Genomic DNA, 15,604 nt, shown 5'->3' on the forward strand with positions numbered 1-15,604 from the left:
TTCCCCTCTTTTGACATGAAAGAGCCAGGCCATAAATTGTTCCTCTTACATGTATACGAGTACAAATGTGTGAGATGATACTGAAACGTGTGACAAACAAATCACTCAAACCAGGGTCCCTGGCCAGATTCAGCATTTAAAGACCAGCTCAAACAGTCAATTTACCAAGAGAATACACACTTGAGCCAATTTTTCTTTAACTGGGCTAAACAGCAGTCCACAATGCAATGTTACTGCTATTCTAGCGTAAATAGCATTTGGACAAATGCATCTGTATGAAGCTCTCACAGATAATTTTATAAAACCAGTAACAGCACAGGACCAAGTAGACAGATTTTCAGTCTGTATTTTTGCCTTAAAGCAGATGAGGTGGGAAAACTTTAGGTATTAAAAAGCATATGTTCTGAAGTAACTTTATAAATAAGAAAAGCCTAGAGTTGTTTTCCAAAGCCAGCCTGTCAGTCCTCAAGGTAAGCAATGGCTTCCCTTTGAAAGGCAGGCTGCTTTTTCAGATCAAGTTATCACTATACCCATAAGCCAAGCTGATCAAAATAGCTGTGTACTTTTTACTCAAGAAAAGGCTGGTGTACAACAAAAGGCCACCTACCAGCTTCCTTACAGAATAAGCAGCTCCACTGTTAAGCTTTCTGAAGGTTTTAACATGTCTTCCTACTTTTCTTTTCATAGTAGTCTTCCTGATCTCACACACATGACATCAGGATGATTTAGCATCATTTACGGCATGTAATAAGACTCACACTGGTATGTGGTTGAACTTCAACAGACATTGCCATGATCAAGAGGGGGTAAAGAAATAGTATTTCTTCTTCCTGGATTTGTTAGGTTTTATAAAAAGTCTTGAGAAGGAGCATAAAGTGGAATGGTAATTACATAGGAATTACCATGCCTTGGAACAGCAATGGAAGATACAATCCTCTAGAGAAGACTACAGCTTACACGGTAATTACTTTTGAGCCATACATTCAAGAAGGTGCAGTTCCTGTAAAATTACATCATCTTTCTATCTCTAAAATGCCTGTATTGTAATTACCTGCACTACAGGTATTCTGTGAAATGAGTTACTATTTTTGATCATTTTTGTAAGCAGAAAAGGGGCACATGGAAGTTACTAACAAAGTTACTGCCTGTTACCATACATCAGTTCAGAAAATGAGGGACAACATCATAATAATAAAAAAAATCACAGCCAACGTATTCTATTGTGAATACTCAGGATCATATTTAACCTTGATTTAACACCAGTGAAATCAATATTAAAATCAATACAAAAGAATAAATATATCCATATAAGCTCACAAACTCACTCTAGTTTTCAAAGATACTGTGCAGAGTTTTCCCAGCACTGGAAACTAATGTGGTAGTATGTGAATGCCTGGAATGATGAGCAGGATTTATGTTTTTATATAATGCCTTATAAACCAGGGCTTAATTTTTCAATATTTTTTCTTGAAAGCCAAATATACTTTTCCAGAAAGAATAAGGCCATTAACAAAAAGGAAGGATGACTGTTTTGCATTCCTCTTGAGAGGTGAAGGTACTATTCATACACACGGAATAGTACAGCTGCTGATTCCCTCCTCCTGTCCTCACCATCCAGAACCAATGAAGCTATCCAATGTTATGGAAATCATTCCACCAGCTGAGGCAGCCCATTTGGGATCTACAGCATTACAGAAATCAGTTGGATCAAAGAGTCTGACTAGATGAAAATCAAACCTGCAGTTTGCTCAGAGTTGAGGACTAGCAGTCATTTCTAACCCTACTATTTTGCATAGGTCAACTGCTGCAATGTTGGCACTAAGTATACTCCGACAGCTCATTTTACAATCAAACACAGAAAAGCATGCTCGCTTTGAAGAGAAATAAATAATCCATCCATTATTTTTAATAAATATGGAAAATTGAAGCACCACTTAGATTTAGTGTCCTAAAGATACTCTCCATATGACTCAGAAAACAATTCCCACTTTGAGATAGATAGAACCATTTTACTCAGCTTTGCAGGAAAGCATCACACCCCAGGTAATATTAAGAATGGAGACATCCTCAGGATGGACTACAGTCATACCCCAGTTCTTATTTATGCTAAAGTCTCTTTACTTTGCTGGAACAGCATAACAAGACTTTTAGCAAAAAAAAAAAAAGAGACCCGGGGAGTTGAGCTATGAAAAAACTTCCAGCTACCTCTTTGTGGGTCCCACTCCTGGAAATGGAGGAATATCTTCCTTTCTGCCTTTCAAAAAAAACCCCAAAAAACCTAAAAAACAGTGAATTGCTTCATAAAGAAGGTATGATCTGCCCTCCCTGTACTGCACACCCTAGGAGAGGCACTGGGGAGGGATGCATTACAACTCCCAGAGCAGCAACAGGATGCGCTGGGGAGCAATACACCAGGCTTCCAAGTTTGCCCTGACCAGAGAAGAGGCCACAGAGCAATTCCTGCCACTTCTTCTTCTCAGCTGTATCATCAGCCGGGCAAAGGAGGACTGCATACAAGCAACCCTGAAGTTACTATGTTACTTGAAGAAGAAAATCTGGAATGGTATTTCCAACCATAAAAACAAAAGACATATTTCTGCCTTGTTTCAAGAAAAAAAATCACATTGCAGAAGCCATTAAATAAATAAAACTTACTTAGTTCTTCCCTTTCCTTTAAAAGAAAATCTGACCAAAATCTGTGAAAGTAGTGGAGACTTAAACCAGCCCGCACACATTCACTCTGTCTCTCGCACACATACAAACATGTTTCCCCTCCCTCATCATGCTCAAATCGCAATGTCTTCCTGGTATGCAAATGTTTCAGTCTGAACACATTCATGTTCCTCTTCCACCCACAATCATATGGGCTTAGATAAAAGGTGCTATTCAAGTGCAAGGTACTGATATTAAATTAGGCCCTGATGCTGTCAGCAATGTTAAGCAGCAACTGTGCCCACAAGAAACCCCATTAATTTCTGTGGGGTGCCATAAGCCTAGTACTCCTCTCCTGTGCTGTCTGCTACAACAGAGGACTTTCATTCAAAGAAACTAGAAAGTTGGTGTTTGAGCATGAGTCAAAGAAAGGGGGGGGGGGGGGAAGGACTTAAGAAGGTGCTAAACAAGGTACAAAAAATACCCTGAGGTAACTTGCAGCATATGAACAATGAAATGGCAACAAATACAACTGCTGGGTCTCTGCTGACTGCACCGGGAGTGCTAAGTTCCATGAAAATGTTGCCAAACTTTAGTTATAACTGATGCCATTGGTAAAACAGATCCAAACAAAATTCTTCTTAGAAACAGAGAGTCATGTTTAAAGGAATCTGAATTTTTCTAAAAGAGTATTTTTAATTGCTGACCATGGAAACACACAGTAATTTTTCCAGGTAAGGTCAGCCTTAAGTCAAGTGTATGTGACAAGCTTTAAACAGACAAGAAGCTGCACAACAAATGTCTTTCTTTAACACTGGATTAACATAGACTTGACTTGTGTTGAGGCTCCTGAAGATATTTTACAAAGGAAAAGATAAACCCAAGCCTCTTCAAGTTCATCTTAGCTTCAGGTAAGTTCCTTAGGATTAAAACGAAACCTTTAGCATTTGTTTCCTGTCTCCCATATGGATGCTTTCACTTCTGTCTTTATATCCATATATTACTGAGGGTGGCAATTACCCTGGAACAATCAGACATCAAACCTGAATGTTGTAAAATCAACAATCAATATTTGCACAGCTCTAAATGTTGCATTCTTACCTTTTACTAGTAAGTAAGCATTGCTATAGGCACTGGTGCTTTAAAGTTTGTAAGGTGGATGGAAATACAGTGTGTATATAAATAACAAAAGTATCCATATACATACATTTAGGCAAATAAACAGTGATGCTATGAATGGTCTCTTCAGGGATGCCAGTAAGATCCACTTTCTTTTTCTTAAATATATAAACAATTCATCAGACTAGAAGTCAGTCTATTAGTTTTCATACAGCTGAACTGCAATCATGACCTAAAATATGGCTTATATTGTGGGCAGGTCGGTTTGAGGACTGCTTGGAAGAATCGGAAGCAGATGTGTTTGCAATTGAAAGCAAAGGCGACATTGCTGAACCATCTGGAGGAAGAGCTGTGGCTATCTCTGGAAACAGAGATGTCAAGTTAAAATTGGATAGGTGTGATGTGTTGGTCATGTGCATTGGTGGCATATCTGGAAGCAAAGGAAAACTTGGCTGGGCAAAACCAACAGGCCTGGGAGGAGACAAGATGGATCCAAAGCGATTATTTAAACTTCCACTACTCGGCTTCTCCGTGCTTGGATTAGGAAACATTTGGTTGGGAAAGTAAGGGATAGAAATGTCATTGGAAAGAGTAGGATGGGCAGGGGAGTAAGGTGGATAGAAGGACGGCAGCGTATTTTGAGGATCTACTGGGATTAGAGCTGGTGTTCGAGTGGCACTAGGCTGAGTAACTGGTGGAATGAAAGATGCATTGGCATTTATCGGGGGATTCATGCCACCCTCTGGAATAAAAGGAAATCCGAAATTCTGAGAGAGAGTGTGTTGGTCAGGGGTGGCATTATCATTGGACACTTGTGGACCGTCAGACATAAAACGGACAATGCTTCCTCTTTTTTCTATCGCAGACTGTTGGCGCCCAAGTATCATACTGCCGCTGGTAGACAGGGGAAGATGGGGAAGACTAGGGTCAAAAACATTTCCATGTCTTTGATTTCCAGATCGATTCCTTTCAGGTTGACGGATTTTAGAACCTCCATTATCTTGCAGAGGATGCCTTGACCTCTGAGTAACTGAAGAATTTGGTTGACGAACAGAAGGTTGCCCTTGTTCAGCATTTCCGTGAGAAACTGCAGGGTGGGGGTGAGCTGGCCTCACCACTCCATGCATGTTGCTAGAAACAGGCGTATTCATGTGGCTCTTTGTTCCATGACTGTCCGTCATTCTCATGGGATTTGACTTCTGTAAAGAAATGTTTGGGCTTGTATTTCGACCCTGAATATCTCCTGAGGAAGAAGAACTTGAAAAAGGAATATTTAAAGAACTGTTCCTTGTGTTAATTGTACCGATAGACATGTCACAGCTTTCCCTGTTCTGACCATCACCATCTCTTCGGATGTGGACGCTTTCTCGTGCTGAGGGACAGTTATATTCAATTGTGGAGGAGGCACCACACTGAGTATTCCTTTGATGTTCTGGGATTGATCTTTGGCTTACACTAACTTGATCTCCAAGGTGAGGGGCGAGTAAACTCTGCATAAAACTTTGGTGGCATGTATTTTCATTTTCCCTTGGTGGAAGAGAATTTCCTGTTGGAATACCCTGAACTGGTGGATAGGGCAATCTCTTCTGTCTTTCTATGGGAGGCCCAGGATTTTGACTGATCCGAAACGCTTGCGATTGCATGCCCCTGAGGGATGACACAGAATTACCAATTTCACTGTTTCTTGAGGCCTGTACATCAAAATTGCCTGTTGGTTGTTGACTGGGTCCAGCTGACTTAAATGTCTGACAATCAGAGAGCCGTTGCACATCTGAGCCAACTGTATGATCGACAGATATACGGCCCTGCATGTTATGAATGACCAACCCTTTATTTCTAGAAACATCAAGGTAGCTTCTCATTTCAAGCTGGTCAGAAACTCTAGAGCCTTGGAGAGATATTCCTATTCTCTGTTCTGAGTTAGATGGTGTCTTCCCAATGAGTGCCTCAGCAGAGTAGCTAGAAACTCGATTTCTTTCCTGTCTGTGCGGGGTGCATGTCATATCTGATGGTCTGGTTACGATACTTGCCTGGGACACCATTTGTTGCTCTAAACCCCTTGAGGTCATGAGTCTCTGCATCTGATTATGCCCCGACACATGTTCAGAAGCTGAACCTTGCTGTCTGTTGCTGACATCTTGTTGCTGTTGATGCATAATATCTTGGTTTATGTGGCTCTGAGGGTGGTTATGATGGCTTCTGCTTGTTGCAGGATTTTCACAGTTCTTTTCAGGCTGGGAAGCTCCAAAGTGCTGCTGCATCTGCTGCTGCTGCATTTGCTGGTGGTGAGGATGAGGCTGGCCACTTTTTTGCCGCGTTTGATCACTTCCGTGGTGTTTTTGCTGTAGAGAAAGTTGTGTGGGTTGGTTTCCCTGGACAAGATTTCGTTTCTTTTGCATTTGCACCTCCTGCTGTATTGTTCGCTGTTGGTGTACACTGTGGGGTTGAGAGTGGACTGAGTTTTCCCCATGAGTGACATGATGCTGCAGCTGATACAAGTGGTGCCTCTCTCTTAATTGTCCAGCCTGCTGTTGCTTTAAGTATGGATGATTACCATGAAGATGAGATATGCCTTGAGCAGGAACATGTTGAATAGGCTGCAAGTGCTGCCCTGTCTGGCCTTGCTGCTCTGAAATTGAAGGTTGAGAACTGCACTGAACTTCAGTTTGTCTCAAAGCTGATGTTACAAAGTTGCTGTTTGATGGGAATAACCTATTAAGGCCATCAGCGTGCCCTTGATTGCTCACTGATGCCACTGAATTGGATGAATTAGGAGGAATCTGGCTGACTAGCATCTGTGTTTGATCAGAAATACTCTCTGGTGTTCGGTTCATCAATGCCATCCCTTCAAGCCTTATAGGTGTTGTCTGACACTGCTTTTGCCTCTTTGCTGTAGAGAGCAGAAGGTCATCTTGAACAGCTCGTTTGGCAGAGTCTTTGCGACCTTCATGATTTTGTTGCTTTAAGTGTGATTCCTGCAGCTGGGGAGTCTGCATGGTGTTTGCCCTAAGAGCATTCAGCTGTTCCTGAGCATACTCATTCATCATAGCTGGTCCCGGAGACTGATTTATGTACGAACTAGATGGAATAGAGAGACACACAGATGCAGGAACACTTGCTGGCTCTGAAGGCTGGGATAAACTTGAGCAACTCACAAGGGGATGGACAACGCGACTCTGGTGTATTAGATTATTTACACTTAAACTGGTTACGCTTGGTGACTGGGACACCGAAATCTGCAAAGAAGTGTTTGATGTTTCCAGACCTCCTACAGAACAGCTTGGTTTTTCAGCTTGCCTATCAACATTTGTTTGTACTGTATCCTGAGCGCTGAATTTGTTTGATGCTGTTTCTAGTTGTCCTGTATTGTTTTCTTTCACTGCTTGTGGCTTATAAGACTGTTGCTCTTTCTCCAAGGGTGCAATGTCAGTTGCTTTAGAGACAGCATCCCTCATGTTAACTTGTATTCCTCCTCCACCTTTCTCAAGGTTTTCCTGGTCAAAAATAGCTCTTGCTGCAAGAGCTACAATGTCAGTTTGTTCTGAAAAAGTACAGCTATTACACGTATTTGTTGATGTGCTGCTACTAACATCTTCTCTAGTGGTATCTGGCAACATAGATGCAACTGAGAACCCTCGACTGCTGCCAGAGCTAGTTGACATTGGGGAGTCTGCCTGCCTGCTAGCAATAAGAGAAGCACTACCTACCTCCTGATCAGAAATGCAGGAATGATGTTGGGAAAGAGTATCACTGTCTGTGTTCATTAACAAGAGTTCCTGCTTCTGAGGCAGATCAACATTTGAATCTGCTGATTTAGAGTTTTCTGTGGGAAAATTAGAATGTTCCTCCTGAACTGAAAAAGAAGAGTTTTTTTCCGCAGCTATTCTTTCTTTTGTGAGATCAGATAGCATTTTGGTTAGACCTTGTCCCTCTAACAAGTCTGTATCTTGCATTACAATTGAAGAATCTTGCTCAACGTTGCAGGACTCTGGAATTGTCCCTGCCTCAGAAGTGTGATCTGCTGTGCTGCTTTGTGCCGCTGATGTCCCAGCAACCTGAGAATTTGTCACATGTGCTTCAGTAAGAGAGGACGTTAAGGTGCTGGGGGTTTCACAGGGTTTGGAAGACTCTGGCAACACAGAGTCGGGTGATGGATCATTCGGAGATCTCCATGCTTGCTGGAGAGGAACAGCATCTTTGGCAGTCGGCGGGATCAGTGCTAACTGTTCTGACATCACCGACTCAAGTGGTGAAGAACTGGGTATCTCTGCTGAACTCAGCCCTGGTACAGAGCAGGATCTCACTGTCCGTTCAGGGCTCACAGTCTCTTTGGAATGATAGTCAGAAATGCTTACACCACTTGATGCTACCACACTGCTTGCCTGTGATGTAGGTGAAGTTTGGGATACTGCTGGCATGTTTTCAAGCAACCCCTCACCATTTGAATGCTTGACCACAGTTTCCACAGTAGCACAATCAACCTTTCCTGCATCTTTGCAAGGAACTACTGGACAAGACACTTTACTGCTGACTGCTAAGTGTTTTTTTGTACTTGGCTTTTTGTTTGTCCTTTTGGATTTTGCAGTAGATGGTAAACCAGCGGCAGCTTTTTGGGGGGAAGCATTTATTGGATTAGATGCAGTAGTTAATACGGAACCTTCTGAAGATACTGAAGATGCCACAGAAGTTGGTAATGACACACAGTTAACTGTGGCTATCTGGTTATTGACAGTTGTTGGATTGGTAGGGTGGCTGAGAGATAAATGTAAACAGCTTTGTCCAGCCATTTGTGATATGCTTTGATTGAGGTTAGCTAAAGCACCAAATGTATTGAGGGCAACATTGGTATTTGGATCTTCGCTGGTGGTGGGCTGAATAATTTGCATAGGGGCTTGATTTGAAGCTGCAGATGAAGACATCACAGGTTGCAATGCAAACAGCTGCCCATTTAATGAGATAGTCTGAGGATGCTGTTGATTTGACATTGTAACTGAAAACGTTTGTGTAGAGCTAGAAGATGGCAGAGATGATGGCCTTGGTAATATATGGACAAGGTGTTTCCCTCCAAAAGTCTGTGGAAGAGGGGCATTTTGTACAGAACTGCTAGAGTTTGCGATTGGAGTAGGCCCATTCATTGGAACTCTTACAGAAGCAGAAGGCTGCGCAGAGAGGAGGGGAAGAGGATTCTGATTAGCAGCTTGTATAATTACAATCTGCTGACTAACATTTTGGCTAGGAACTTCTGCTCTCACAATTGGAGGGCACGGAGTGGTGTTTGGAGGCTGGAGAATTATGACATTCTGGTTAGCTGGTGCTCCTGTTACAGCTGACCCAACAGGCTGAGCCATCTGAATCACCTGCATAGCTGAATTCAATGGAAGGATATTTCCTGCAGCCTGAGTTTTAACCTGTGGCTGACTGATTAATGGCTGCATAGGTAAGGATGGGCATGAGGGCAAGGTAACAACAATTTGTTCAGCTGCCTGCCCATCTCCAGGCAGAGAAGTACTCAAACTGATGCTTGTAGTCAAAGGCCTGCTGTGAGCAGAAGATATGGTACCAGCACCATTAACTGGCTCATTTAATAGTGCAGTCATTATACTGGATGGTGTTTGGCTTAGAGGCTGAACAGTATTTCCTGCTAGCTGCAAAGTTGTCCATGTGGTCTGGGTGTTTCCAGCTGAAGGCATCCGTGTAAGGCTACTCATGTTTTTCAAGTCTGAAGTGCCAACACCTGAAGAGCCTGAAAAAGACCAGCAGTTGTCTAGCGGACTGGGAGGCAGAGTGCTTATTGCTGTTACAGCCTTAATTCCTTCTACTGCAGAAGTCACAGCGCTGCTTATTAAGTCTGTATTTTTGAGGACATTTACAGAAGGAAAATCATCTGCTGTAGATAGTTTCACAGGTGGCATACAACCTGCGTCAGTGTTTGAAGTTACACCACTTTCTGACAATTCATTCCTAGAACTGTGTGTTTTTGAACAGGTCTCATTCACCTGTTGAACTTGAAAGGCTTCAGTGGAGGCACTGGGAGGAATGCTGATGCCCTGCCGGACCGTTTTCTTTGTTAATTTAGTGCCTTCCTGATCATTTTTACTTTTGGGGAGATTCTGATTATTCTGTGGTGTATTACTTGAAGAACACTGTAGTCCTTGTTCTGTTCCGGAGCGAGAAGCGCTCTGTGAGCTGGCAGGAGCAGCAGCAAACACTCCTCGCTCGTTCTCTGCTGTGGAAAGCTCGAGAACGTTCCCTGCTAGAACTGGCTGAGTGGATGACAGTGGAGAAACTGTAGTTTGAGACCATGGCTTGTTTTCTGCAGGGTAAATACCAGAAATTGTCACAGGAGTCACTAGGTTGCAAGTTCTCTGGACTGGAACAACATTGGCTGTTTGTTTTTGTAAATTATGACCAACGTTAAATGTTATTCCCTGGACAGATGCTCCCTGGTTATCTCCATTGGGCTGACTCCCATTTGAATAGACAATGATGTTCTTCTGAACCTGATCACTGGGAATAACAACTGAGACCTTTGCATTTTTGAGATTCCCTTTCCAGTGGATTGTAGGATCATCATACAGGCAAATATCATTTGCTTTCAGCAGTTCAATGTATCTCTCATTTTCCTTCTGGAGTTCATCCAGCTGTTTCCGTAGTTTTTTTATCTCTTCAGCTACAAAACAGTGAGAACATTCCATTACATCAACACCAGTGCAAATACTAGGTAACTTTACCATATAATTTGGAGAATAAGTTCTATGTAGTATTGAGATAAATTGTTAATAATGTATGCTCTCTTCAAATGGTTAAGGCCTAAACATAAATGAACACTCTCCTGATAAACCTCTCTACTGAGCAGGAAATTGAATGAACCTCACAGACTGCTCAGTCACCAGTAGTCAGATATATCAAGTTATTTAGATGGAAAAAAAATATATACATCAGGACTAAATCAAATGAAACTGCGAACACTGGTCAAATTTTTTAATGACCAAAGGAAAGACAAGCACATTAATTTATCTTTCTCCTTTCCTTGCCCCTTTGCAAGCACTAAAACTGTTTTTATTTAACTGGTAATCTCATGGCTTTCCAGGTGCAAAAATGATGTGCAAATTAAATAAAAAAACACTTACGTAAAGCCACAAAAGCTGGCAATGCACTTGGAGACAGCTCACCTAACAAAAAAAAATCACCTAGCTTTTTCAAAGCAAGTGCATGGATGAAATAAAAATGAACTGTTTAGAATTCCAGTCTATAGGGAGAAAGAAAAATCACAAATGACGTTATCCAAATTCATTTCTGTCATTCCTCCATCACTGCATTTTTATGCATCTGTTCAGTAAGATTTGATATGATGTATTATGTTTTTCTAAAATATGCTATTATCACTTTTTAAGTATTTGACAGGAAAAAACAGCTCCATGCATGAAAGAACCCCACATTTTCAGTGAAAAACACCTAACAAGTTTGTTAGAAATTACTCTGGTCATTACAGCTTTTGACTGCAGGTACTCAGGTAGCCAAGCAGAGTAAATCAGGGTGGAATCTACTAGATGATGTTACATTACCTGTAAGCTCTTTAATTACTGTACATCACAACATGATTGCTTCAAAATCTCATAGTTATGTGCAAGAATATGCACCTGGGCATTTTCTTTAGCTTCTTGTTTTCAGGTTACTCTAAGCAGCTATATTTTCTCTGTATGTGTATAATGTCTTGGGATTCCTCAAGTTTGTTGATGCAGAGAAAATAAGAGCCGCTGGCTTTTTTATTAGTCAATACTAACAAACACACAGTGGAAATAAATGACAGAAATTCTAGAACCTCCAATGGAAGCATTTACTTACCCTGTTCGCTGTTCCCTCCATTTAACAGAAGTTCATCGTTCTGTCTTTTCATTTCTGTTATATACTTAAAGGCCTGATCCAGGATCATATTCTTGCTCTTTAAAAGAAAATATATATAAAATTAGGAGAAAGATCTGTCACTGACAGACCCATTAATGATGACATTGCACCTGCTCCAAGCTTCATATATCAAATAGTCTTCATTTTAAAGATGTGCTAATCTGAACGATTCTACAAATGTTGCTTTTTAAATGAACCACAAATTTCATGAGTGACTCTAAATGCCATGAGTTTCTATGAAATAACATTTTCAATGAAGAAGTTACCATTTTCTGACACCAAAAGCTAGATACTAAGCCATGGAATCCAAACAGCAAGCATCATTGCCTGCTGAACAGCCTAATATTCTTGTCCACTAATAAATATATATGTCACAATAAACGTATACATCACATCCTGACTAGACATGGTACCTGGGCAACCTGCTCTAGCTGACCCTGCCTGAGGAGGGGGATTGGACCAGATGATCTCCAGAAGCCCCTTCCAACCCCAACTGTTCTGTGATTCTGTGATCACATGAAATTTCCAGGCTACTGCTTTGTAAATGTTTTATTTGGAAAGAAGACAATGTGGAAGAGTTATCCAGACAGATGTATAAATGATTTTGAAACTAATTACTGGATAATTTAAGAAGAGGAAATATTGTAATCCTCACCATATTCCCTTTATGAAGCTAAATTTGCTAAAGTTCTTGTTTCCTCATTTCTTTCTTGTTCTACTATTCTCTAGGAACTGCTAGTGACAGACCAATCTCTGCCGTAGACTATTCTGTCTTGAAAAAGACAGCTTTGAGGCATCAGCCTCAAACCACTCATCTTGTTTCATCTTTCACAAGCACACTGTCTTGCTTGTTCCTATTGCCATTATTATTGACGTGAATTGCTTTCATCCCGTTATATGAAAGATTCTACAAAAATAAGCAAGCATGCTATTCTATTTACATCTTGGGACATTAAGTGATCATCAGAAAAGGGCAGAGAAGGGTTTAGGAGAATGACCTGAAAAACGATCTTGCTTAACACGTAAGTTTCACCACTCAAGCATCATACAGACTACATTCAACAGCATCCATAGAAAACAACCTGACAAACAGGAGCTGCACAATCTAACTGGCAACACACTGGCAAGATCCAGCCTACTTCTGTCTAGCCTGCCACCCTTTCCACAGAGGAAACTGTGAACAGCTATTTGGTCAACACAACAGCATAGTCAGCAGCTGAGATAGGAGTTATAGCTTCTGTTGTTACTAACATTCAGGCACTCTTAATGCGAACTTTGGGAGGCTGTGAATCAAACGCACAGGCAGACATCAGCAAGCTGACTAGGTCATTACAGGTAAATTAGTCTATCTTACACCTGATCCACAGTACCGCACACATGAACTGAGGAGAAAGTCAGTCATATGTCCAGCTTGCACTCTTTCATTCCTTCAGCAGTGATATAGAGCACCTTCAGATAAGCAGCTCAACATTTGTGTAACTACATTCATGTGGCTCTGCACTTCCAATAAGCAATTCTACTGCAAATAATTTTTGTAATACTGGTAACAACCAAGATTTTTGAGCATATTAATTCAGACAGTTTTGCCTTCTGCATGAGACAAGTAGCAAAACAAGTAGTTACACTTCTGTGGACAAGGAGACATACAACCATTTTACAAGAAGTTTCTATGTACATCTGAATGGACACTTACCTGCTTAAGGGCTGGAGAACAGGGAATGAGTTCTCCAATTCTGTTTATTCCAGCATTTATCTTCTTCTTTCGATGTCTCTCCACTAAGCAAAAATAATATGTACTGTGTCATCTGGCTGGGCAAGTCAGCACAACAGCAGCATAACTAGTACCAATCTAAGTGCTCATAAATACACTATTTTACAAGCTATCAAAATCCTTAGCAATTTGAGGAAAAAATTTCCTCAGTTATCAAATTAATACTCAATGGAATTAACACCTGCTTAAAAAGGAAGGGTGTTCAGGACCCCTTTGTGGAAAAGGGGAGTTATTACAACTCAAAATTCAGGTTTTATAATGCTTTCCAGCTGAGGTTTATGAAACTCTTTTCAAAAGGCAAATAAAGATTATATTCATTTTACACATACAGAAAGCAAATGGACCAAGATTATGTAAAGAATGAGTTGCAGATTTGGGAATGAGGTCTGGGTCTCTTAACTACTAATGCTAAGGAGCAATAGTTAAGTTGAGCTAAGGTGCTAAGTTAGCACCAAAAGAGAAAGAGTTTAGATTCTATAAATTTTCAGTCTCTACATTTTACATTCATACTGATGCAACAGCTAATACAGAATACAGTTGAAGCTCTAGATATATGGAGCATCAGTTACCTTTTTTATGTTCAATGGCTGTAATTGTTTTGCAAGGTCTAATTATGACTGGGAGTAAAGAAAATATTTAATGAACAGTATTTCCAGTGAATTACCTCTTTTGGAGAAGGTCAGAAAGTGCTTAACGTATAGTCTTCTAGTGACATGATTAACCTTTTCACAACACCTAAACATTGGCACAGAGGTTCTACACTAAACAAGTCTGGGCAAATTTGGAAAACTTTCCAGCATTTTTTTTCAGCTAGTGTTAGTCCCTAGTTCTTCCACTACAGTCAGCTTCTTTCAAATACAGTTCTGTCTTGTGTAGCTTTTTGTTGTTGTTGTTGACTGAGGTGCTTTGGTCTTCTATGCAAAGCAAAACTGCCAGATGCCTTTTTCCCAAAGAGCCTGCATAAAGTTCTGCCATGGCTCTGTGAAGATTCAAATCAACATATCATGCATTGCTATGAATATCACCTTGTATTTCATGTAGGCAGGCCTGCTTTGGGCAAACAATGCTCTACATCTACCATGTTCCTTCATGAAGAGTGCATGGATTTAACTTAAGCAGGTTTTTTTCAGTAGTCTGTCATTTCAGGTTACATTTTTCAAATTACAAACTATTTCAAATTCAAAGTATTTTTAGAATTTCAGGATAGGCTAGAGGTGCTCAGAGAGACAGGCATAAATACACAAAACACTATTCAAACACAGCAAGAAAAAGTCTCTTTTGCAAGAAACTTAAAATATAAAACAGAAAGACAAGGCCCAGTAGATGAACACTTTGGAAAGCTATCAGCAAAAGGAAAAGAGGAACTGAAAATTAGAACAAGTTTGGCAATCTTAAAAACAGATTTGATAGGATTATTTCCTAATAATTCTTGATCCTCAAGACATTGGCCACATCCTTGGCACAGCTCTACAAACATTATATTCCACAGCCTTCATACAAAAACTTCTCAGTGTTTTTTCCAGTCATTTTGTAGCACAGTTAGCACAGTTTAATGACGGAAAAACTGGATTTAAGTTCTTGGTATAAACTAGGCCAAAACCTATCAGACTCTTTCCATGTCTATTTTTCTGCTGCTACTTATCAAATGCCATTAAAGCTGGAAATAAAAAGAAAAGGCTGCACACTGCAGGAGGGAAGCAAGTCCTAAAACGTACAGACCATATTCACACAGAATTCGCTGGAAGGCAGCATCCACGTGGATGCCTAAAGGGACAGGCCAGGAATATTTCCAACCCAGGAAAATTCTAAAGCTCTTGGGTCAGATACCCATCTCTGTTTTGCTTAAGTATTTACCCCTTTATTAAAAACAAACAAACAAAAAAAAAGTGGATATTATTTGTGTGTGAATGCTTGTGCCTTTATCTTCCTTTAGAATTGAACAGAACTGAAATTGTTCACTTCTAAGTTTACCAGTAATGATAAGACAGGAGACATGGTCACACCTTCATATTTGGACATGTTACTGTAACCTTGTACTGTGGAAAATAGCAAACTAGAGCCCAGTCAGTAAGCCTTTCCATATAGATGTTCTGTGCAAGACCATAGAAGGGTGTTGAGTAGAGTTTTTTTTTCCTTTACTGTAACAAGCTCTTATGA

General features: G+C 40.6%; 1 protein-coding gene across 1 annotated transcript in view; it reads right to left on the reverse strand.

Annotated features, from left to right (window-relative positions):
• Positions 1–3,154: 3,154 nt before the first annotated feature.
• USF3 (upstream transcription factor family member 3) overlaps positions 3,155–15,604 on the reverse strand; it is a 31,143-nt gene continuing 18,693 nt past the window's right edge. Inside the window, exons 5-7 of the mRNA XM_067302385.1 lie at positions 13,370–13,452; positions 11,617–11,713; positions 3,155–10,441 (exon numbers count right to left, since the gene is read on the reverse strand). Of these exons, the coding sequence (XP_067158486.1) occupies positions 3,978–10,441; positions 11,617–11,713; positions 13,370–13,452 (6,644 nt within the window). The 3' untranslated portion in view covers positions 3,155–3,977. The remainder of the gene's footprint in view (positions 10,442–11,616; positions 11,714–13,369; positions 13,453–15,604) is intronic.

The sequence above is a fragment of the Apteryx mantelli genome, chromosome 1 (assembly GCF_036417845.1).
Source record: "Apteryx mantelli isolate bAptMan1 chromosome 1, bAptMan1.hap1, whole genome shotgun sequence".
NCBI classification, from domain to species: domain Eukaryota; kingdom Metazoa; phylum Chordata; class Aves; order Apterygiformes; family Apterygidae; genus Apteryx; species Apteryx mantelli.